The sequence below is a fragment of the Bombina bombina genome, chromosome 1 (genome assembly GCF_027579735.1).
Source record: "Bombina bombina isolate aBomBom1 chromosome 1, aBomBom1.pri, whole genome shotgun sequence".
Classification (NCBI taxonomy): domain Eukaryota; kingdom Metazoa; phylum Chordata; class Amphibia; order Anura; family Bombinatoridae; genus Bombina; species Bombina bombina.
In genome coordinates, this window is record NC_069499.1 from 1,220,997,984 (window position 1) to 1,221,022,903 (window position 24,920).

Consider the following 24,920-nt stretch of genomic DNA (forward strand, 5'->3'; position numbering starts at 1 on the left):
GTCCCAGCAAAGCTGGCCATATAGTCCCTCCTAGGATCCGCCCACCCCAGTCATTCGACCGACGGACAGGAGGAAATATATATAGGAGAAACCATATGGTACCGTGGTGACTGTAGTTAGAGAAAATAATTCATCAGACCTGATTAAAAAACCAGGGCGGACCGTGGACCGGACACACCGTTGGAGAAAGTAATTTATCAGGTAAGCATAAATTCTGTTTTCTCCAACATTGGTGTGTCCGGTCCACGGCGTCATCCTTACTTGTGGGAACCAATACCAAAGCTTTAGGACACGGATGAAGGGAGGGAGCAAATCAGGTTACCTAAACGGAAGGCACCACAGCTTGTAAAACCTTTCTCCAAAAAATAGCCTCCGAAGAAGCAAAAGTATCAAATTTGTAAAATTTGGCAAAAGTGTGCAGTGAAGACCAAGTCCGCTGCCTTACATATCTGGTCAACAGAAGCCTCGTTCTTGAAGGCCCATGTGGAAGCCACAGCCCTAGTAGAGTGAGCTGTGATTCTTTCAGGAGGCTGCCGTCCGGCAGTCTCATAAGCCAATCGGATGATGCTTTTAAGCCAAAAGGAAAGAGAGGTAGAAGTCGCTTTTTGACCTCTCCTTTTACCAGAATAAACAACAAACAAGGAAGATGTTCGTCTGAAATCTTTTGTAGCCTCTAAATAGAATTTTAGAGCACGGACTACGTCCAAATTGTGTAACAAACGTTCCTTCTTTGAAACTGGATTCGGACACAAAGAAGGTACAACTATCTCCTGGTTAATATTTTTGTTAGAAACAACCTTAGGAAGAAAACCAGGCTTAGTACGCAAAACCACCTTATCTGCATGGAACACCAGATAGGGCGGAGAACACTGCAAAGCAGATAACTCGGAAACTCTTCTAGCAGAAGAAATTGCAACCAAAAACAAAACTTTCCAAGATAGTAACTTAATATCTATGGAATGTAAAGGTTCAAACAGAATCCCTTGAAGAACTGAAAGAACTAGATTTAGACTCCAGGGAGGAGTCAAAGGTCTGTAAACAGGCTTGATCCTAACCAGAGCCTGAACAAATGCTTGAACATCTGGCACAGCTGCCAGTCTTTTGTGTAGTAAGACAGATAAAGCAGAGATCTGTCCCTTTAGAGAACTTGCAGATAATCCTTTCTCCAAACCTTCTTGTAGAAAGGAGAGAATCCTAGGAATTTTTATCTTATTCCATGGGAATCCTTTGGATTCACACCAACAGATATATTTTTTCCATATTTTATGGTAAATCTTTCTAGTTACCGGTTTTCTGGCCTGAACCAGAGTATCTATCACAGAATCTGAAAACCCACGCTTCGATAGAATCAAGCGTTCAATCTCCAAGCCGTCAGCTGGAGGGAGACCAGATTTGGATGTTCGAATGGACCCTGAACAAGAAGGTCCTGTCTCAAAGGTAGCTTCCATGGTGGAGCCGATGACATATTCACCACGCAGGAGCTATCAAGATCACCAAGGCCCTCTCCTGATTGATCCTGGCTACCAGCCTGGGAATGAGAGGAAACGGTGGAAATACATAAGCTAGGTTGAAGGTCCAAGGTGCTACTAGTGCATCTACTAGAGTCGCCTTGGGATCCCTGGATCTGGACCCGTAGCAAGGAACCTTGAAGTTCTGACGAGACGCCATCAGATCCATGTCTGGAATGCCCCATAATTGAGTTATTTGGGCAAAGATCTCCGGATGGAGTTCCCACTCCCCCGGATGGAATGTCTGACGACTCAGAAAATCCGCCTCCCAGTTTTCCACACCTGGGATGTGGATCGCAGACAGGTGGCAGGAGTGATCCTCCGCCCATTGAATTATTTTGGTCACTTCTTTCATCGCCAGGGAACTCCTTGTTCCCCCCTGATGATTGATATACGCAACGGTCGTCATGTTGTCTGATTGGAACCTTATGAATCTGGCCCTTGCTAGCTGAGGCCAAGCCCTGAGAGCATTGAATATCGCTCTCAGTTCCAGAATGTTTATCGGGAGAAGAGACTCTTCCCGAGACCATAGACCCTGAGCTTTCAGGGATTCCCAGACCGCGCCCCAGCCCACTAGACTGGCGTCGGTCGTGACAATGACCCACTCTGGTCTGCGGAAGCTCATTCCCTGGGACAGATGGTCCAGGGTCAGCCACCAACGGAGTGAATCTCTGGTCTTCTGATCTACTTGAATCATTGGAGACAAGTCTGTATAGTCCCCATTCCACTGTTTGAGCATGCACAGTTGTAATGGTCTTAGATGAATTTGTGCAAAAGGAACTATGTCCATTGCTGCAACCATCAACCCTACTACTTCCATGCACTGCGCTATGGAAGGACGAGGAACAGAATGAAGCACTTGACAAGAGCTTAGAAGTTTTGATTTTCTGACCTCTGTCAGAAAAATCCTCATTTCTAAGGAATCTATTATTGTTCCCAAGAAGGGAACTCTTGTCGACGGAGACAGAGAACTTTTTTCTATGTTCACCTTCCATCCGTGTGATCTGAGAAAGGCTAGAACGATGTCTGTATGAGCCTTTGCTTTTGACAGGGACGACGCTTGTATTAGAATGTCGTCCAAGTAAGGTACTACTGCAATGCCCCTCGGTCTTAGAACTGCTAGAAGGGACCCTAGCACCTTTGTGAAAATCCTTGGAGCAGTGGCTAACCCAAATGGGAGGGCCACAAACTGGTAATGCTTGTCCAGAAAAGCGAACCTTAGGAACTGATGATGTTCTTTGTGGATAGGAATATGTAGGTACGCATCCTTTAGATCCACGGTAGTCATAAATTGACTTTCCTGGATAGTGGGTAGAATCGTTCGAATGGTTTCCATCTTGAACGATGGTACCCTGAGAAATTTGTTTAGGATCTTCAAATCCAAAATTGGTCTGAAAGTTCCCTCTTTTTTGGGAACTACGAACAGATTGGAATAAAATACCATTCCTTGTTCCTTTATTGGAACTGGGTGTATCACTCCCATCTTTAACAGGTCTTCTACACAATGTAAGAATGCCTGTCTCTTTATTTGGTTTGAGGATAAGTGAGACATGTGGAACCTTCCCCTTGGGGGTAGTTCCTTGAATTCCAGGAGATAACCTTGAGAAACTATTTCTAGCGCCCAGGGATCCTGAAAATCTCTTGCCCAAGCCTGAGCAAAGAGAGAGAGTCTGCCCCCCACTAGATCCGGTCCCGGATCGGGGGCTACTCCTTCATGCTGTTTTGTTAGCAGCGGCAGGCTTCTTGGCCTGCTTACCCTTGTTCCAGCCTTGCATCGGTTTCCAGGCTGGTTTGGGTTGTGAGGCATTACCCTCTTGCTTAGAGGATGCAGAATTAGAGGCAGGTCCGTTCCTGAAATTGCGAAAGGAACGAAAATTAGACTTATTCTTGGCTTTGAAAGGCCTATCTTGTGGAAGGGCGTGGCCCTTTCCCCCAGTGATGTCTGAAATAATCTCTTTCAATTCTGGTCCAAATAGAGTTTTACCTTTGAAAGGGATGTTAAGCAATTTTGTCTTGGATGACACATCCGCTGACCAAGACTTTAGCCAAAGCACTCTGCGCGCCACGATAGCAAACCCTGAATTTTTCGCCGCTAATCTAGCTAATTGCAAAGCGGCATCTAAAATAAAAGAGTTAGCCAATTTAAGTGCGTGAACTCTGTCCATAACCTCCTCATATGGAGTCTCTCTACTGAGCGACTTTTCTAGTTCCTCGAACCAGAACCACGCTGCTGTAGTGACAGGAACAATGCACGAAATTGGTTGTAGAAGGTAACCTTGCTGTACAAAAATCTTTTTAAGCAAACCTTCCAATTTTTTATCCATAGGATCTTTGAAAGCACAACTATCTTCGATAGGAATAGTAGTGCGTTTGTTTAGAGTAGAAACTGCCCCCTCGACCTTAGGGACTGTCTGCCATAAGTCCTTTCTGGGGTCGACCATAGGAAATAATTTCTTAAATATAGGGGGGGGAACAAAAGGTATGCCGGGCTTTTCCCACTCCTTATTTACTATGTCCGCCACCCGCTTGGGTATAGGAAAAGCGTCGGGGTGCACCGGAACCTCTAGGAACTTGTCCTGATAGAAGAATAAAAACTACATTTAAACACCAAAAAACTCTTAACCATCTCTGTGGAGATGTTGCCTGTGCAACGGCAAAGAGAATGACTGGGGTGGGCGGAGCCTAGGAGGGACTATATGGCCAGCTTTGCTGGGACTCTTTGCCATTTCCTGTTGGGGAAGAGAATATCCCACAAGTAAGGATGACGCCGTGGACCGGACACACCAATGTTGGAGAAAACGTTTACTCCAACAATAAAACCAAACATAGGTCAGGTAAAAACAAAACATGAGGATGATATGCAAGTGCACAGCTTACTAGATGCGTTTCACTGCTCACCTGTGTACCTGCTCAATACCTGTTTTCTAATAGCCTTATCGATCACTATTATGTTAGAAGTAAATGTTGTTTAAGAAACTTTTCATTTCAAGACAGGTTATTACACAAAAAGTTCTAAATCCCTTCTCATATTTATACCTTGGGGGTAACTAGTCTGGAGTGTAAACATACAAAAAATGTCCCTCTTATTTAGAGACATTTCCCTGTTACCTCCTCTTCTCCATGTAGGTATGAAATCTATACCCTGCACTGTCAATGCAGAAGTGTCTGAATTATGTAGTTGCTTGAGATGTCTAGCTACGGGAGTGTCTGATTTCTCATCCTCAATGGAGCGTAAATGCTCCAGGAATCTTTCTTTCAGCGGTGTCTTAGTTTTACCTGTATATTGTTTTAAGCATATTTTGCCGGTAAGGAGATAAACTACATGTGTAGTTACACAATTGATAGAGTAATTAATCTTATCATCTTGTTATATAACAGTAGATTTAAATTTGTTACCCTCTGACACGAAATCACAGGTTCTACAGATGGATCTCCTACACTTGAAAAATCAATTTCTTCTTTGGAGCCAACATTTATTTGTCTGTGGTCTCAGGTCTGAGGGAGACAAAGGATTAGCTAACGTTCTTCCCTTCCTGGGTATAAAGTCACACCCTCCCTGTATAATGTCCCTAAGTATAGGATCAGAGTACAGTATGGGCATCGATTCCCTTCTGATACCACAAATTGTGTTAAACTCAAGACTGTAAGCAGTTATAAACTTAGGTTTCTGTATAAGTTGTTTAGTCTAATTTTTTATTATTGTTTTTATATGTTAGAAGATCTTTTCTAGACATCTTATCAACATTATTCTTGGCCAAGTTTAAAACTTCTTCTGTATAGCCTCAATGCTATAGTCTGGCAATAGTTTCCTCTGCTTGCCTCTGATACTCTGACTCTTTCGAGCAATTCCACTTTATCCTTATTAATTCTCCTTTAGGTATACCCTTGACTACATGCATAGGGTGGCAAGAATTGTATTGCAGGATTGTATTACCCGCTGTGGACTTTCTGAACATCATTGTATCGACGCTATGCTCTAATTCATTAGCTGTAATGGTTAAGTCCAAAAAATTTATGCTTTTCTTACTCTGTTCACTTGTAAAGCTTATACCGCAATTACTATGATTAAGATATTCACAGAACTTATCGGCCTATTCTACACTCCCATTAAATACAAAGAAGAGATCATCAATGTACCGATGAAAGTGAAAAATGTGAACTCTGTAGGGATTTCTATCTCCATAGACGTGGGACAGCTCCCACCAACCCATAAATAGGTTGGGGTAAGAGGGGGCAAATTTAGCCCCCATGGCTGTCCCATGTCTCTGGAGATAGAACACAGTCTGAAATATAAAGAAATTATATGTCAACAAGTACTCTATTGCTTTCAACAAAAAAACCTTGGTTACCGGTTCAAAATCATTTTGTAAATCCAGAAAAAATTCAACTGCTGCCATTCCTTTGTCATGCTGTATGGACGTATATAGAGCTGAGACATCTACAATGAATTTATAGGTAGGTTTCCTTATAATATCACCTATTTTGTTTAATAACGCTGTGGTATCCTGTATATAGCTAGGCAAATTTCTGACTTGGTTGTAAAAAGGAATCAACTAGTTCAGAAAGTGATTCATTTAGAGAATCAATGCCCGCAATAATTGGCCTGCCTGGGGGGATAGTGGATTTTTATGGACTTTAGAAAGGTAGTGGAATATTGGGATAACTGGGGAATGGGGAATGAATGCTTCGTGTACAGATTCATTATTGACATTATTTTGACTTACATAGAGAATCAGGTTGGTCATTTCATTTTTAAATTTCTTAGTTAGATTTTCCTTTAATTTAATAAAGACTTCTCCATCTCCAAGCTGTCTCATAGCTTCAGTTATATAGTCCTCCCTATTAAGGACAACTGTATTTCCACCCTTATCAGATTGTCTAATGACAATTTTGTCATCTTCAGCAAGTTTTTTTTAATGCTAATCTTTCTTGAGGAATAAAATTGTGATATTTGTTATGTTTTCTTCTACTAGATACGACGAGTCCACGGATTCATCTTTACTTGTGGGATATTATCCTCCTGCTAAAAGGAAGTGGCAAAGAGCACCACAGCAGAGCTGTCTATATAGCTCCTCCCTTGACTCCACCCCCCAGTCATTCTCTTTGCCTATACTAAGTAATAGGAAGAGGTAAAGTGAAAGAGGTGATAAAATGATAGTTTTTATTTTCTTCAAGCAAGACTTTTTTATTTTAAATGGTACCGGTGAGTGCTATTTTTTCTCAGGCAGCAGATGGATGAAGATTTTGTGGCTGATGGCACTATAAGGGTTCACATGGCTTTCATTAATGGATGGGTTATATGAAAACCCACATGGCTAGCGGTTCCCATTAGGCATGAGAGACATCTATTGATGGGCGGGGCCTAGTTTCGCGCCTCAGATGCGCAGTTGAAATGATTCTGAAGACAGCAAGCTCCAGCTCTGGTTGGCCTAGGCTGCAGATTTAGACAAAAAACGAAGGATAGCGTGTCTTACAGGCCCCTGAGCGCAGGTAGGCGCCACAGCAGAGCTGTGGCGAAGTGCAGGGGGTTGATTTATTACTTTTAATAAACGTTTTTGAGTAACGTTTTTTTCTATAAAGGGTTAACTTTTCCTTACTTGTGGTGCAATCTTAGCTGACAAGATTAAACATATATGCAAAAATTGTGATATTTATTACATTTTAAGACAGTTTTGGAAAACTTGTATGCTTTTTTACTCTTAAAGACGCAGTCCCATTTTTTCAGATTGTTGTTTTTTTCACTAAATAAAGTGTTTTCAGGATTTTTTGTGGTTATTACTAGCCTGTTCAACATGTCTGACATTGAGGAAAGTCAATGTTCTATGTGTTTAGAAGCCATTGTGGAACCCCCACTTAAGATGTGTCCCTCATGTACTGAAAGGGCCTTACATTGCAAAGAACATATTTTAAGTGATAAAAGTATGTCTAGGGATTATTCTCAGTCGGAAGAGAATCAGGTTATGCCATCCAATTCTCCTCAAGTGTCACAACCTTTAACGCCCACTCAAGCGACGCCAAGTACATCTAGTGCGTCTAATTCTTTTACTCTGCAAGATATGGCTGCAGTTATGTCTACTACCCTTACAGAGGTATTATCTAAACTGCCAGGTTTACAGGCTAAGCGCAGTAGGTCCGGTACTAGAGTAAATGCTGAGCCCTCTGACGCTTTATTGGCCATCTCCGATGTACCTTCACAGTGTTCTGAGTTGGGGGTAGGGGAATTGCTGTCTGAGGGAGAACTTTCAGACTCAGGAAATGTGTTCCCTCAAACAGACTCGGACGTGATGGCCTTTAAATTTAAGCTGGAACACCTCCGCCTGTTACTCAGGGAGGTTTTAGCGACTCTGGATGATTGTGACCCTATTGTAATCCCACCAAAGAAGTTGTGTAAAATGGATAAATATCTAGAGGTCCCTACTTACACCAATGTTTTTCCAGTACCTAAAAGGATTTCAGACATTGTTACTAAGGAATGGGATAGACCAGGCATTCCGTTCTCTCCCCCTCCTACTTTTAAGAAAATGTTTCCCATATCTGACACCATTCGGGATTCCTGGCAGACGGTCCCTAAGGTGGAGGGTGCTATTTCTACCCTGGCTAAGCATACAACTATACCTATTGAGGACAGTTGTGCTTTCAAAGATCCTATGGATAAAAAATTAGAGGGTCTGTTGAAGAAGTTGTTTATTCATCAGGGTTTTCTTCTACAGCCGATAGCGTGCATTGTTCCAGTGACTACTGCAGCAGCTTTTTGGTTTGAGGCTCTAGAGGAGTCTCTTAAAGTGACATGCCACCCACATTTTTTCTTTTATGATTTAGAAAGATAATGCGATTTTAAACATCTTTCTAATTTACTTATATTATCTAATTTGTTTTATTCTCTTGATATTCTTTAATGAAAAGCATATCTAGATATGCTCACTAGCTGCTGATTGGTTGCTGCATATAGAAGCATCGTGCGATTGGCTCACCATGTGCATTGCTTTTTCTTCAACTAAGGATATTGAAAAAATGAAGCAAAATAAATAATGGAAGTAAATTGTAATGTTGTTTAAATTTCTATTCTCTATCTGAATCATGAAAGAAAGATTTTGGGTTTAGTGGCCCTTTAAGGTTGAGACCCCATTAGATGATATTTTGGATAGTATTAAGGCTCTCAAGCTAGCAAATTCTTTAATTACTGATGCTGCTTTTCAAATGGCTAAATTAGCGGCTAAAAATGCAGGCTTTGCCATTCTAGCGCGTAGAGCGTTATGGCTTAAGTCTTGGTCTGCTGATGTGTCATCAAAATCTAAACTTCTAGCTATTCCCTTTAAAGGTAAGACCCTATTTGGGCCTGAACTAAAGGAAATCATTTCTGACATTACTGGAGGTAAAGGTCATGCCCTTCCTCAGGACAAGAACGTTAAAATGAGCGTTAAACAAAATAATTTTCGTCCCTTTCGAAACTTTAAAGGCGGACCCTCCCCTTCCTCCTCCTCCACAAAGCAGGAGGGGAATTTTACACAATCCAAGTCAGTCTGGAGACCTAACTAGACCTGGAATAAAGGTAAACAGGCTAAGAAGCCCGCTGCTGCTACCAAGACAGCATGAAGGGGCAGCCCCCGATCTGGGACCGGCTCTAGTAGGGGGCAGACTTTCTCTCTTCGCCCAGGCTTGGGCAAGGGACGTTCAGGATCCCTGGGCATTAGAAATCGTGACCCAGGGGTATCGACTAGAATTCAAGGATTTTCTCCCAAGAGGGAGATTTCATCTTTCATGTTTGTCTGTAGACCAGACAAAAAGAGAGGCGTTCTTACGCTGTGTAGAAGACCTCTATACCATGGGTGTAATCTGTCCAGTTCCAAAAGTAGAACAGGGACAGGGGTTTTACTCAAATCTGTTTGTGGTTCCCAAAAAAGAGGGAACCTTCAGACCGATTTTAGATCTCAAATGTCTAAACAAATTTCTCAAAACTCCCATCGTTCAAGATGGAGACCATACGAACAATTTTACCAATTATCCAGGAGGGTCAATATATGACCACCGTGGACTTGAAGGATGCGTATCTTCACATTCCTATCCACAAAGATCACCAGTTTCTCAGGTTCGCCTTTCTGGACAAACATTACCAGTTTGTGGCCCTCTCTTTCGGGTTGGCAACAGCTCCCAGAATTTTCACAAAAGTGCTAGGGTCCCTTCTGGTGGTTCTAAGGCCGCGGGGCATAGCAGTGGCGCCCTATCTGGACGATATTTTTATTCAGGCGTCAACTTACCAGCTAGCAAAATCTCACACGGACGTCGTGTTGGCTTTTCCAAGGACTCACGGTTGGAAGGTGAATATACAAAAGAGTTCACTAGTTCCACTGACAAGAGTCCCATTCCTAGGAACTCTGATAGACTCGGTAGACAGGAAATTTTTTCTGACGGAGGTCAGACTCTCTTCTTTGGTGGTTGTCACAGGATCATCTGTCCCAGGGAATGTGCTTCCGCAGGCCAGCATGGGTCATAGTGACGACGGACGCCAGCCTCTTGGGCTGGGGTGCAGTCTGGAATTCCCTGAAGGCTCAGGGTGTTTGGACTCAGGAGGAGTCCCTATTACCAATAAATATTTTGGAACTAAGAGCAATATTCAACGCGCTCCAAGTGTGGCCTCATTTGGCTTTGGCCAAATTCATAAGATTCCAGTCGGCCAATATAACGACTGTAGCATATATCAATCATCAAGGGGGAACAAAGAGTTCTCTAGCGATGACAGAGGTTTCCAAAATAGTTTGATGTGCAGAGACTCACTCTTGCCATCTATCAGCAATCTATATCCCAGGAGTAGAGAACTGGGAAGCGGATTTTCTAAGTCATCAGACTTTTCATCCGGGGGAGTGTGAGCTCCATCCGGAGGTGTTTGCGGCATTGATTTGTCAATGGGGCACACCGGAATTGGATCTGATGGCATCTCGTCAGAATGCCAAACTTCCTTGTTATGGGTCCAGATCAAGGGATCCCCAAGCAGTACTGATAGATGCTCTAGCAGTACCTTGGTCGTTCAACCTGGCTTATGTGTTTCCTCCTTTTCCTCTCCTACCTCGTCTGATTGCCAGAATCAAACAGGAGAGGGCTTCGGTAATTTTGATAGCGCCTGCGTGGCCACACAGGACTTGGTATGCAGACCTGGTGGAAATGTCATCTCTGCCACCGTGGAAACTGCCACTGAGACAGGACCTTCTAATTCAAGGTCCGTTCCAACATCCAAATCAAATTTCTCTGCAACTGACTGCCGGGAGATTGAACTCTTGATTTTATCTAAGCAGGGATTCTCTGAGTCGGTCATTGATACCTTGATTCAGGCTCGAAAGCCTGTAACTAGGAAAATTTACCATAAGATATGGCGTAATTATCTTTATTGGTGTGAATCCAAGGGCTACTCATGGAGTAGGATTAGGATTCCTAAAATTTTGTTCTTTCTCTAAGAAGGATTGGAGAAGGGATTGTCGGCTAGTTCCTTAAAGGGACAAATTTCTGCTTTGTCAATTTTACTATACAAGTGTCTGGCGGATGTCCCAGACGTTCAGTCTTTTTGTCAGACTTTAGTTAGAATCAAGCCTGTGGTTAAACCTGTTGCTCCGCCATGGAGTTTGAATTTAGTTCTAAATGTGCTTCAAGGGGTTCCGTTTACGCCCATGCATTCCATAGATATTAAACTGTTATCTTGGAAAGTTTTGTTTTTAGTTGCTATCTCTTCGGCTCGAAGAGTTTCTGAGCTTTCTGCATTACAATGTGACTCGCCTTATCTTATATTCCCTTCTGATAAGGTGGTTTTGCGTACTAAACCTGGATTCCTTCCTAAGGTTGTTTCAAATAAGAATATTAATCAGGAAATTGTTGTTCCTTCTCTGTGTGCTAATTCTTCTTCTAAGAAGGAGCGTCTGTTACATAACTTGGACGTGGTTCGTGCCTTGAAGTTTTACTTACAAGCGACCAAGGATTTCCGTCAAACATCTTCCCTATTTGTTATTTATTCTGGAAAGCGTAGGGCTCTTCTGAGGCTATTTTTGGGAGAAAAGTTCTTCAAGCAGTGATGCCTTCCATTTAGGTATCTGTCTTGTCCCTCCCGTTCATCCGTGTCCTGTTGCTTTGGTATTGTATCCCACAAGTAAGGATGAATCCGTGGACTCATCGTATTTAGTAGAAGAAAAGGAAATTTATGCTTACCTGATAAATTGATTTCTTCTACGATACGACGAGTCCACGGCCCTCCCTGTCATTTTAGACAGATTATATTTTTGTTTTCAAACTTCAGTCACCTCTGCACCTTTTTCTTCCTATACCTTCGGTCGAATGACTGGGGGATGGAGTCAAGGGAGGAACTATATAGACAGCTCTGCTGTGGTGCTCTTTGCCACTTCCTGTTAGCAGTAGGATAATATCCCACAAGTAAGGATGAATCTGTGGACTCATATCGTAGAAGAAATCAATTTATCAGGTAAGCATAAATTTCCTTTTTGCTTTTTGGGCTTCTTGAGAGATCTTAATCTTCTATGTCTTTAAAAAAAAAAAAAAACACAACAAGATCAAGAGATTAATTTCTCTATCAATTGTGCAACTACACATGTAGTTTATCTCCTTACCTGCAAAATATGCTTAAAACAATATACAGGTATAAAACTAAGAGGCCGCTGAAAGAAAGATTCCTGGAGCATTTACGCTCCATTGAGGATGAGGAATCAGACACTCCAGTAGCTAGACATCTCAAGCAACTACATAATTCAGACACTTCTGCATTGACAGTGCAGGGTATAGATTTCATACCTACATGGAGAAGAGGAGGTAACAGGGAAATGTCTCTAAATAAGAGGAATTGTTTTTGGATATTTACACTCCACACTAGTTACCCCCAAGGTATAAATATGACAAGGGATTTAGACCTATGTGTAATTACCTGTCTTGACTATATTCCCGGTTTGAAATGAAAAGTTTCTTAAACAACATTTACTTCTAACATAATAGTGATCTATAAGGCTATTAAAAACAGGCAATATTATAGTTATGTATATATGAATACTAATTCAACTATCAAACAACTGTGTGATGTCTATTTCATCCTCTTTTCCTTTGTAATATATGTGTTACATATAAGCGTTACATATAATAATAAGGGAATTGTAAAATTTTACATACTAAGTTCCCCCACAACGTAGCGCTATTTTCAGGCTGATATTAGAATGAACAATAATAAGGTGTATATGCCTTTAATTTGTTTTGCTTTAAATAGGTATTGAGCAGGTACACAGGTGAGCAGTGATCAAGTGCGCATGTGCACGAAACGCATCTGCTACGTTGTGTACTTGCATATCATCCTGATGTTTTGTTTTTACCTAATCTATGTTTGGTTTTACTGTTGGAATAAACTTTTTTGAATTTTTTCTTTGGTGGCGCAGAGCGCATTCTTCTTATCTGTTATTTTTTGAGCGTGTGGAGCGGTCACGCTTAGGAAGCAGCCTTTGCCTTATACGAAGGGAGGTAGTTCCCGCTCTCTCTAAATTGAGCCATAGTAGGAGGATCAGTATCAGATGGGACTGTCGTGTGTGCTCCGCTGTGCAGGTTGTTTGTACTATATATATATATATATATATATATATATATATATATATATATATATATATATATATACACACACGTACATATGTATTTATAAGTGAATATATGTATTTACAGATATATATATATATATATATACATATATAGACGTGCATATATAAATGCATTGGAGCCCTTTGCAGTCAAGTAGCTGAAAACATATAAAATCATATTTATGCAATATTCATATTTAATAAACTGTGTATTTACTGCAACTATTTCACATTACAATGTTGTTCTGCACATAGGGGAATATGTTCTATCTATTTATAAATAGATTTTCCTATATATAATTATATAGATATAGGTATAGATATATAGTGTACCAAAATACCATTTTATATATATATATATACATATATATATATATATATATATATACTGTATGTATTTATGAATAAATAGAATAGTTATGTGAAGAACATTGGAATATGAAATATCCATATTTTTATGTCGGGTTAGCGCACTTGAGCATATGCAATTGGGTTTAGGCTCGAGTAGGGTGTTGTTGCTTTTCAACTTTTCTTGTTCGATTGACTTCTATGAGGGAATATGTTATTTCAGCTTTTTACGCTAACCGGTTAGTGCACGAGCAAAACATTTTACTTTTTTTTTTTTTTTTAAAACTACCCAACGCTCAAAAATCTTACTTCTAGCGGAGTTAGCTCTCGAGCGGTACCATTAAATAACACTCCACTTGTAATCTGGCCCTTTATATTTCTGTGTATTAAATTAAGATTTCCTTTTTATATGTGGTTATGTTCTGTATATAATTTAAATGTTGGCACCATCTAAGGTGCCTCTCAGTAGCATATGATCTGTCTGTTTGTTGAGGCTGATATCCTGATATACTTAATGAATCTACTGAATATTAGCATATCTAATAGCCCAAACACTCAATATAAGTATAGATTCTTTAAATAAAGATGCACAAATACTTTTGTGCTGCAGCCCAAATATAGATTAGAATCTCAGCATTGTAATCTGTGTTAATATTAACCATAAAATTCTAGCTTTATAGATTCTTTGAAACGGCAGCCTAAGTATGAGGTAAATGTTAAGCGTTTATGATGCACTCTTGATTTTTAGCCTTAAAGGGACACTGAACCCACATTTTTTCTTTCGTGATTCAGATAGAGCATGCAATTTTAAGCAACTTTCTAATTTACTCCTATTATCATTTTTCTTTGTTATCTTGCTATCTTTATTTGAAAAAGAAGGCATCTAAGCTTTTTTTTGTTTTTTTTTTGGTTCAGACCTCTGGACAGCACTTTCTGATTGGTGGATGAATTTATCCACCAATAAGCAAGAACAACTCAGGTTGTTCACCAAAAATTGCATTTCAAATAAAGATATCAAGAGAATGAAGAAAAATTGATAATAGGAGTAAATTAGAAAGCTTGAATGCTTAAAATATCATGCTTTATCTGAATTCCGAAATAAAAAATTTGGGTTCAGTGTCCCTTTAACGTATAGGCTAGAATAGTACTTATGCTTTGTAGATAAGCTGGAAATATACTAATATGGAAGCAGCCATCTTAATTATAAGCGGGGGATGTTGGGAATGATAATGGATTTCTCCCTATCTTTATTTTAAATAGCTAAATAGTAAAAACGCTTTTGGTGTTAGTAGCTAGTAGCACTTATAATTAAGAGTGCTGCTTCCATATCAGTATATTATAAATGCTAATATTCAGTAGAGCTCAGCCTGAATTATATTGTGCCTAACACTAGCAATTATTTACTTTTCTACATCACTGTTTCCAATAATTGAATGCATTATTCAGAGTAACTGACTATTACATGGATATAGATTAATATATTATTCTTTTATCTTATGGAGGATATTTATAATCATAATGAGTTTGAATAATAATATAATTTAGCTCGGAAAGCCTTATTAAACATGCATCAAGTTAAAGGGATATGAAACACCATTTTTTTTTTTCTTAATTCAGATAGAGCATGCGATTTTAAACTTTACTTCTATTATCGATGTTTCTTCATTCTCTTGGTATCTTTTGTTGAAAAGAAGGGACATATGCTTTGGAGCCAGCCTATTTCTGGAGCACTATACGGCAGCACTTTTGCAAGAATGTTATCCATTTGTAAGAGCACTATTTCCTGCTTTTTTGAATAAAATAAAATTCTTTTTGATTATTTGATAATTATTAGGAGACTGAGTGAACAGATAGACTTATTAGCATTCAGTGTCTATACTGAATTGTTGGTAATAATTGTACATATGCACAGCAGTCTAGCCCTTGTGTAATTTACTCCAGATAGATTATAATAGTCTGGCGCCTTTGGAATCAGTTAAATAAGTTCCATTTCCTTTTTACTTCTATTATAAACGTTTCTTTGTTCTTTTGATATCTTTTATTAAAAGTAGAGACGTAAGCTCAGGAGCGTGCACGTGTCTGGAGCACTATATTGCAGCGTTTTTGCCAGAATTGTATCAATTTGGAAGAGCACCAGGTGGCAGCACTATTTCCTGCCTTGTAGTGCTCTGGACACCCACCTAGGTATCTCTTCAACAAACAAAAAGCATGGGAACAAAGCAAATTTGATAACAGAAGTAAATTGGAAAGTTTTTTTAATTGAATGCTCTGTCTGAATCACACAAGAAGATTTTTGGGTTTCATATCCCTTTTAAACGTGAGTTAGGGCTTGCAGCTCAGGTGATCTTCCTGTAAACGGTTATGAAGCCTGTATATTAGGGCATTGCTTTATGTATAACAGGGTAGTCCATATATCCCAAGAAAGTCCTCTCTTTTAAATGCAATAAACAAATAGTATAGTAATTTGTATAGGGGTTAGAGCTGTTCTTCCTTATCAACCAGCTATGTACACATATATGTTAGTTTCAAAATGTCAGATAAACAGCTTTAGTTTAAATAGTCGTTTTATACATCTGTGATATCAATTGGTTATGTTTAGTGTCTTTGTACTGTGAGACCAGAATACGGAATTAATTGGCCTTTCCAGTTATTTTCTTGACCGGTCTTGCATAACAGCTGCAGCCTCTGCACCCACTGTAACATGCAGGAAGCAAGTATCCTAATCTGTATCTCCTCTTTAGAGCAACAGCTTACTACTTCTTCCATGTCTTGTGTCTATACAGCATAAAACAACTATTTCCTTTTCTTTTCAGGTCATCGTCACCAAACAACACAAACCCTTTTGGATCAACCTTTTGCTTTGGCCTTCAAAGGATGATCTTTGAGGTTAGATTGAGAATTTAAAGCAGGTTTTATACATACCCATATACTGCACTTATGTATAAGCAGCCTTTACATTTACCAGTTTTAGTAAGCTATATGCCATACTCATCCGCAGTTTGATGCAGTGATATACTTTTTCTATCACAAAAAAAACAAGTATCTCTCAGAATGTTCTGTCTCCTACACCTCTATGGTTACACAAGCTTGAAAAAAAATATTGTTAAAAATACAAAGATTGTATTGCCTGGCTCAGACTTGTATTATGTTCAGCCTGGAAACGTGACAGGCCAGATAGAATACATTGGAAAGCTGTATTGTACCCCCCACCCTCCCGACTTAAAGGGACAGTCTAGTCAAAATTAAACTTTCATTATTCAGATAGGAGATGTAATTTTAATCAACTTTCCAATTTACTTTTATCATCAGATTTGCTTTTTTCTCTTGGTATTCTTAGTTTAAACTAAACATATGTAGGCTCATGTGCTAATTTCTAAGCCTTTGAGGGCTGCCTCTTATCACAGGCTTTTTAAATTTCTTTTCAACACAGAGACAGAAAGTACACGTGGGCCATATAGATAACACTGTGTTCAGGAACAGGGGGTTATTTAAGATCTAGCACAACACAATGCTAAATGAAAGACAATATATAATAAACAGTCACAGTCATGTGATCAGGGGGCTGGAAGAAGGTTCCTAGATACAAGGTAATCACAGAAGTAAAAAGTGTATTAATATAACAGTGCTGGTTTTGCAAAACTGGGGAATGAGTAATAAAGGGATTATCTATCTTTTAAAACAATAACAAGGTCTATTGTTATTTTAAGGTCTATGGTTATGTTTGCCTTGAGACACGTGTCCAGTTTGTTTTGGAGCCTTCACATGTAATCCGTTGTGCATTGTGTTGTTTATCACAGTTTATGCAGAAGCTGCACATGTGTTTTGAATCATTCACTTTCTGCATTTTCTGATTTGCCTGCCTGTGTGTCCTAGGTAATGCAGAATAACCACATAGCATCTGTTACACTCTATGGAGCACCCAGACCCAACGGGCAGCAGAAACCTTCAGAACTGAGCCAATAAACTCAAAAGGAGCTAGTGGGGTAGCTTAGCCCTGCGTGCCTTGACTTGCAGCCAGATACCCACACAAAGCAAAGCTGATGTTGTCGTGCAGTGTGTGGTGCTGGCAGAACAGAGGGAGCTGTATGGATTGTGGGTGTCTTCAGCTGCCTTCTCTCATTAAGTCCAGGCTGGTGCCCCCCTTGCAGTCAGTGTGTTCTCCACATTCATGTGACCTTCTGATAACAGTCCAGGACCAGCAGAGCACTCTGCTGCATCAAAAAGCACAAACATGAGAGAGCCGTATCCAGGAGCAGAAAATGAGGAGTCTGCGTGTTAGTGTTACTGACTTCATGTGATAGTCACATTTGTATATATTAATATACATGTCTATGTAAAACATTAATAGTTATGTGACTAATAGAAATGTAACATTTGACTGGTGAGTATAAATATATTTGTGTGTGTGTATATGAATATATATATGTGTGTGTGTGTGTGTGTGTATATATATATATATATATATATATATATATATATATATATATATATATATATATATATATATATATATATATATACATATATATATACATATATATATACATATATATATACATATATATATACATATATACATATATATATACATATATATATACATATATATATACATATATATATATATATATATATACATATATACACACACATATACATTTATATATATATATATTTATATACACATACACAAACAAGTGCAAACACATATTTATAATTTATATATTATGCAATCATTCAGGTACCACAACTAGAAGTCTTTCATATGGTATAGGCTGCAGTACAATGTTTTCCTCAGATTCTTGGCTCCCTGTATTGGTGATTAAGCTCCTTCCTGCTACCACAAAGATATATATATATATATATATATATACATACAGTACATATATAAATTTGAGGATCCCTAGTACAGCTTAGTGTTCTGCAGCCTTGGTGCCCATTCTGTTGCCAGGATATCTGGCAAACATGACTGTTAACCCCTTCACTGCCAAAGGGCACTGTAAGCATTATAGAGACAGAAGGCACCCATTTAATTTGTGTTTAAGAGCACGCATGCTGGCACATGGAAGGGGACTGGCCTGTATTTGTACCCATTTCTGGCAGTATCCTGCAGGTGTTGCTTAACTGTTTATGAACATGCAATAGTCTACAGGTTTTCCCAGCAATGGGGACAAGCACTTGTTCCATTTGCACTACATACACTTTACTTGATCAGAAATCATGGTCACTGATTGACATCTGTGTATGGACACTGGAGATGTCCAGCCACAGTATGAAATGTTTATTTATGGAACAGGAAAGAAGTTATTTTTTTCCTGAACTAGTAATTACTTGACTTGCTCAAATATATATATAGTTTTTTTATTTTGTAACCCTGTGTATCCATTACTTTCAAGTTGTTTTTTTCTCTCATAAACATTTTTCTTTGTTCTGTTAAATATTTTGATCCGTGTTATGATTCTTATTGATTTGGTGATAATTTTCTTAAAGGGAAACCCAATAACCTAGATGATACAGCTATCTTCAAATGGACAGTAGACCCTGTTCCTTTCCTTTCTAACATTTCTAATAATTCAGATGTAGTTAAAAAAAAAAAAAAGTCTTCGGGTACAGTGTTAGCTATGGCCAAATTTCCCACAAATACTTAACAAGATAATCTTTATTTTATTTCAAAGAGCCAAAGACCTGTCAGCCTTCTGACATATTCTACCAGAGGTTAGGGGGATTGGTGATACATTGCTCAACAAATATATATTATATACACACACAGACAGACATTACTTTTTATTTGCTATATGTTATAGTGTTTTTCACAATTCTGATATTTAATTCAGGCAGGTTTGTATTCCTATTGGAGCCTGCAATTGCGATGATGGCGGCTGTATACTTTTTGGGCTCAGGGATTAAATTTAGAAACTATGATTTATAGTGTGTCAAACAGAAAAATCCAGTGACTACACTTATCATGAATTGATTTACAGGGTATGAATACACTTTTTAAATTGTCCCTTTATACTCTTGTGATTAAACACCAATAAGTGTTTTGATTTTGAAAAACACAACTGGGTAACCTCATTTCCATTTGAAAATATTAACAGCACTTTTTATCGTAGATACAGTTCTGAAATGTTTCGGGAGGAATGCGATCTAACCCCCCCTCCCCCCTCGTTTTAAATCAAGTGGGTGCTGCAAAACCATTTGAATGAAGTGGAGGATTCTATTTCTGCAGATGTTAGGTAGATATAATGTGAGTCCTTATCCTATGAGGTCATGTTACAAAGATCTTGGTGACGAAGTCCCTACAAAAGCCAGACATTACATTTGTGATAGCTGTGTGTTCATGGCATCCACAGATTATACTCATGTTTACTGTATGCCCAAAGGTCCCAGTGAATTCATTTGTTTTAGCTGTGTTAATGCAATGTTGAGGGATTAAACCAATACATGTACAGTGGTTGTGGATATACAAAATCATGGTATTAAAGTTATGTTATCTATGTTTTACAGAAACCAGAGATTAAGCACATTGTGGGTGATGCTCTGTTGTACTTCAGCCAGAGATGTATTTGTTTTACTGTATTTGTGAAGAACACAGCCATTTAATTTGTGGTGGGTGTGTTAATGCAGTAACCAGGAATTCAATTTGCAGTCAGGACCTTTTTTTAAATCATGTGGGCTTTGTTTATTGGATAGAATTAATAAAGAGGGGCTTTGCATTAATAAGGCATTGTATTTACTCGTTTTAAGCTAATGATGGACAATATTACTTAAAACAATGATTTAAACTCAGAGAGTTTGTTTTGGGAATAAATAGGTTCCTTCTATAGAGCCCAGGTCTTGAAATACTGTAAGATGGTAACACTTTTTTCCAGTAGGACCCAGGCATTAGCTAATAAATTACATAATACAATTGTAAACTTGTATTGTACTTGTATTTGTGCTCATGAGTTGTTTGTTTTCCTGCTGGCCATCTATTTGAGTTCATTGGATGAATTGCAGTTTCTGAATTAAGGGATTGTCATTCTGCAGAATTAAATACTGGAGTTTCAGTTTAGCTGTTGGCGGTGGTGCTATCTAATATATAACCTGATGTCTGATTACTACCAGAATCAGATTAGTACTACTGCACAACACTACATTTGAGTTTTCATTTCAGTGGTCATACTAGACATACGTTTTACACTCACTTATTTTCCACACTCTGTTATGGAGCAATGTGTATGGTTCCATAGGTAACAATTCTCATCTCATGCTGAACAAGGAAGGGTTCCTTTAAGAAAGCAAGAGCTGTTCATTTTTATTTTTTTATTTGACTGGAGTGAGCAATGTGTTCCCACCTGTACCCACCGTATTCTGCATCAGTTAATGGGGCCTGTGACATTGTACTGTCTGTTAAAAGGGTTAAAGTCATAGGAGTTAATGCTCCAGTCCCCTTTTTAACTGGAAATTGTGGTGGATGTATCTTATTTGTCATGTTTTGGTATAACTATTTGTGATACATGGAAGAATTCTGTGTGTGTTTTCCAGCAAATATTTACATATTTTTTTTTATCAGCTTTTTTTTTAATAGTAACTTGTGTGTAACGGGTATCAGCAAGTAGAAAGAGAGAGAAGGAAAATGAGAAGCACCTGGGGACCAGATGTATCATAAGGCAAACAAACATTTTTAATACAGTCTTCCCTCTTTCTAAGATTCTGCAAAGCTAACCCCTTTCTTGCAAGAGTATTTGTACAGGGGATTATTTTGTAGGAATATAAAATGCTAAAAACCATTATACCATTATGAAATCAACCATCCTGCTGCACAACGTTTTGATAAGTGACAGTCTCCAGGTGTTAATCTTCTCATTGGCAAACTGCTGCTGTTCTTTATTTTTGTTTACATTGCTCATCCCTTATAGTATTACTTCCTGACACTTATGCTGCCACCCCAGCCCGTGTGACTGGCTGAACAGGAAGTGAACAGACTGATGTATATGGTGGGGAGATGCCAAGGCTTAGGCCAAGAATATAGTATGAAGTAGGTGTAAATGAATGGATTATTATGAATAATCTGTACAGGTTCATTTTAAGAAATATTTTAATGAAATAACATTTGTGATCATGCTTCTTCTTTGTTTTTGTTTTTCTTCATTTAATTTTTTACATGAATTTTGGAATCTGTATACCGAAACAGCATGTGTACCCACAGGTCAATAAAGGGAGACCCTTGGTCACAACTCCTGTGCTTGTTATTTCTTACTGTGGTTATAGTGTGTAAAGCATTTCATTGTGTAACTGATATTTATGTGAGTGATGTATTGTTTCAATTTGCAGGTAAGGTAAAAAAGAACGTAGAAACTAAAAATTTGCCAGTGCATCAATATTTATTATTTTCAGCAGTATGTTTTGATATAACTAAACTGCCATATAAAGCATAGTAAAATGCCCTGCCTCCCAAGCTTCCTTCAAATGTAGCAGATGTGATGTGTTGTTTATACATAGCCTAAGTAAGTCTAGCCTCAACTTCTTTCTGTAGATGTTTTTAAAATAGCTACAAGTCAAGATAAAGCACACAGAATCTGGAATTTTTTTAGACCTTATATTGGAAAATATGAGTCTGTCCGTCACATATAGAAAAAGAAAATAGAGAGGCGCACTCAACTGAGACGTAAACAAGCAAGGAAGATATTCTAGATTTTGTTCTAAGGCCAGTGCCACTCAAGCAAAGTGAAAGGAATAGTGTGCTAAAATAGACTGCACCCTGAGTGGCACTGGCCTTATAAACAAGTAAGGAAGTTTTTCCAGCTTTTGTTCTGTCTCAGTTGAATGTGCCTCTCTATTTTCTTTATCTTCACATATAGAACCCTGCATAGAGAAGTAAACCTCTATCAAGGTAACATTTGTGTTTCTAAAAATTTTTGAGACCTCACAGTACTGATGAGACTTCTTAGATCATCTCAAATAAGTGCAGAGCTTTAGATCACTGGGCCCAAAGACTAATTAGTGCAAGAGCAGAAACTAATTTTGCTTTCTTGATTTCTAATAGTGTATAACAAACAAAAGGTCACATTACTGCTAAAATGATCTATATTCTTTTTGAATGTTTGTTTGCTTGTGTGTTTGTAACTGCCTTTATCTGTTTTTGCTTCTTCTTCTTCCAATGAAAAGGTTTCTTTATCCGCTGCTTTTGAGAACAAGGCAGCTGCTGGCTGTGCAAAAGATTCCACATAAGCCAAATTTCTGCTGCTTTCAGGCTATGCACAACCATCAAGTCCCTGTAAAAGCAGGGATCAAATGTTTGCAGATTTGGCGCAGCTGAGGGTTTTGTTATTCCAAAAGTTTTGAAACCCTCATGTAACACAGGCTTGAGGTTAATCCTTTGTAAACACATTCCCAAGAATACATCATCTATTGGAAAAAGTTCCACCTCTGTACAGGCTTGGGCCAGCTTTTTCATGGTTGTCCCAGACATTAAAAATCCTCCCCCTCCAGCATATGCTGGGTAGATTCCTAACCCATACATGTTTTCTGGAATATAATATTTACTTTTTCTTGATCGTATTGGCTTAGCATGATATATTATATCCCCAACAAACAAATCCTCTGTAGAATTCTGTGCCAACAAAAAATTAATCAGATTCTCTACATTGACAAAAACATCTGCATCACCTTTAAAAATAAATTTAACATTCCTACAGTACTTCTCTGTCCAGCTAAGGAAGTGGATCTCTTTTAGGGTCAAGTTGAAGAATGTGTCAACAAAATCCCACAGTAAGATGTCTTTGTAATAGTGACTTTCCTGATGCATAAGGGATTCCCACAATAATATGGTTGTCTTATTCTTTGGAGTTCCAAGAAGGAATACTCTCTGAACCATCACCCCATTAATCATTCCTTCCCTTCCCCAGGTTTTGCGCACACTTTCTCTCCTGTCAAAGTCTTCTACTATGGATTTCACAGCAATGAGCAAGTAGGGTTCTCCCATAGGTTTCTTGCATTTGTTTGGCTGGTTAATTAACAAGCTAAAGTTACGATGATCTTTACTCCTGAGGTATTGCTGAAAATCAAAGGGTGGTTGTGTGGGTGACGAACTGATGGTGGGCTTTACTTCTTCATAACTTATTTCTGCATTGTATGCCTCAGAGAGCAGCTTTGATGTATCTGCTTTTGTGTCTAACTCCAAGTATTTTTTTGTGTGCATAGTCTTCTTTGTTGTTTTAGATTCATTTGTCTGTTTTGTAGAAGCTGTTTCCCTCTTTTCTGTTTGTCTCAGCAGGCTGTAGAATAATGTACATAGAGCAGTGATTAAGAGAAGGGTGCAAAGAGCATCTCCCTTTATACGAACTCTCATTTTTTTCAGAACTTTTTTTAAAGATATAAATTCTCCTTTTGTCAGGCCGAGGTGTGATCAGAAGCCATCTGTAAGTAAAGGGAAAGTGTCAGTGATGTATCAATAAATGCTAGCATTATAGATTCTTTGCTGTCTTAATTCCAAACTTTTAGAGATGTGTTTCAAATGCTGGTGCATAGTGCATACTTTAAATACATGTTTGAAACAGCTATAGCTTTTATTAGAAGCATTTTGGTAATACCTGTATATTGCAAAAATGCTTCTATTCAAAACTGAAATACATCCATTTGGATTCCAACTTTGGCTGGAATGTCCCTTTTAATTCACATCTTAACATGTTTTACTTCCTAATAAATGTATGTTTATGTTCAAACTGGCAAAAGACAGAGCTATAGTTTCGTATACCCTTACATAAATAAGACCTAGCAGTCAGATTCTAAAGAGGTCTCTTGTTAATATATAACTTATTGACTCAAATTCAAACATTAAAGGGGACGGTAAAATATATTTTTTTATCTAAAAAGGGGCATTTTATTATGTATTACACTTTTTTGAAAATGTTCTTGTGAGATATAAACATTTTTGTCTTTGTTCTATCTGTCACTGGCCTCCAACATGTTGTGCTGTGGGAGTTTTCCTGTTATAAGTGATAGCCTACCCACAAATCAGTTGTGCACTTGCTGTTAGTTTAAAGGGACATAAAACCTAAATATTTCCTTCATGATTGAGATAGAAAATACAAGTTTCCAATTTACTTCTTTTAGCAATATTTGTGTTGTTCTCGTGTTTTTCTTTGTTGAATAGATATCTACATAGGTAGTGTGTGCATGTTTGGAGCTCTACATGACAGAAATAGCATTTTCTCTTGTTAAGTGTATCCAGTCCACGGATCATCCATTACTTGTGGGATATTCTCCTTCCCAACAGGAAGTTGCAAGAGGATCACCCACAGCAGAGCTGCTATATAGCTCCTCCCCTCACTGCCATACCCAGTCATTCTCTTGCAACTCTCAACTAAGATGGAGGTCGTAAGAGGACTGTGGTGTTTTATACTTAGTTTATTTCTTCAATCAAAAGTTTGTTATTTTTAAATGGTACCGGAGTGTACTGTTTATCTCAGGCAGT

At 38.5% G+C, this 24,920-nt stretch overlaps 2 protein-coding genes across 2 annotated transcripts in view; one reads left to right on the plus strand and one right to left on the minus strand.

Annotated features, from left to right (window-relative positions):
• The window catches only part of PHAF1 (phagosome assembly factor 1), a 149,445-nt gene extending 131,523 nt beyond the window's left edge, over positions 1-17,922 (plus strand). Inside the window, exons 16-17 of the mRNA XM_053700334.1 lie at positions 16,276-16,348; positions 17,336-17,922. Of these exons, the coding sequence (XP_053556309.1) occupies positions 16,276-16,348; positions 17,336-17,425 (163 nt within the window). The 3' untranslated portion in view covers positions 17,426-17,922. The remainder of the gene's footprint in view (positions 1-16,275; positions 16,349-17,335) is intronic.
• Positions 17,923-21,809: 3,887 nt separating this feature from the next.
• B3GNT9 (UDP-GlcNAc:betaGal beta-1,3-N-acetylglucosaminyltransferase 9) overlaps positions 21,810-24,920 on the minus strand; it is a 121,543-nt gene continuing 118,432 nt past the window's right edge. The window contains exon 2 of the mRNA XM_053700336.1: positions 21,810-23,863. Within this exon, the coding sequence (XP_053556311.1) occupies positions 22,530-23,795 (1,266 nt within the window). The 5' untranslated portion in view covers positions 23,796-23,863 and the 3' untranslated portion in view covers positions 21,810-22,529. The remainder of the gene's footprint in view (positions 23,864-24,920) is intronic.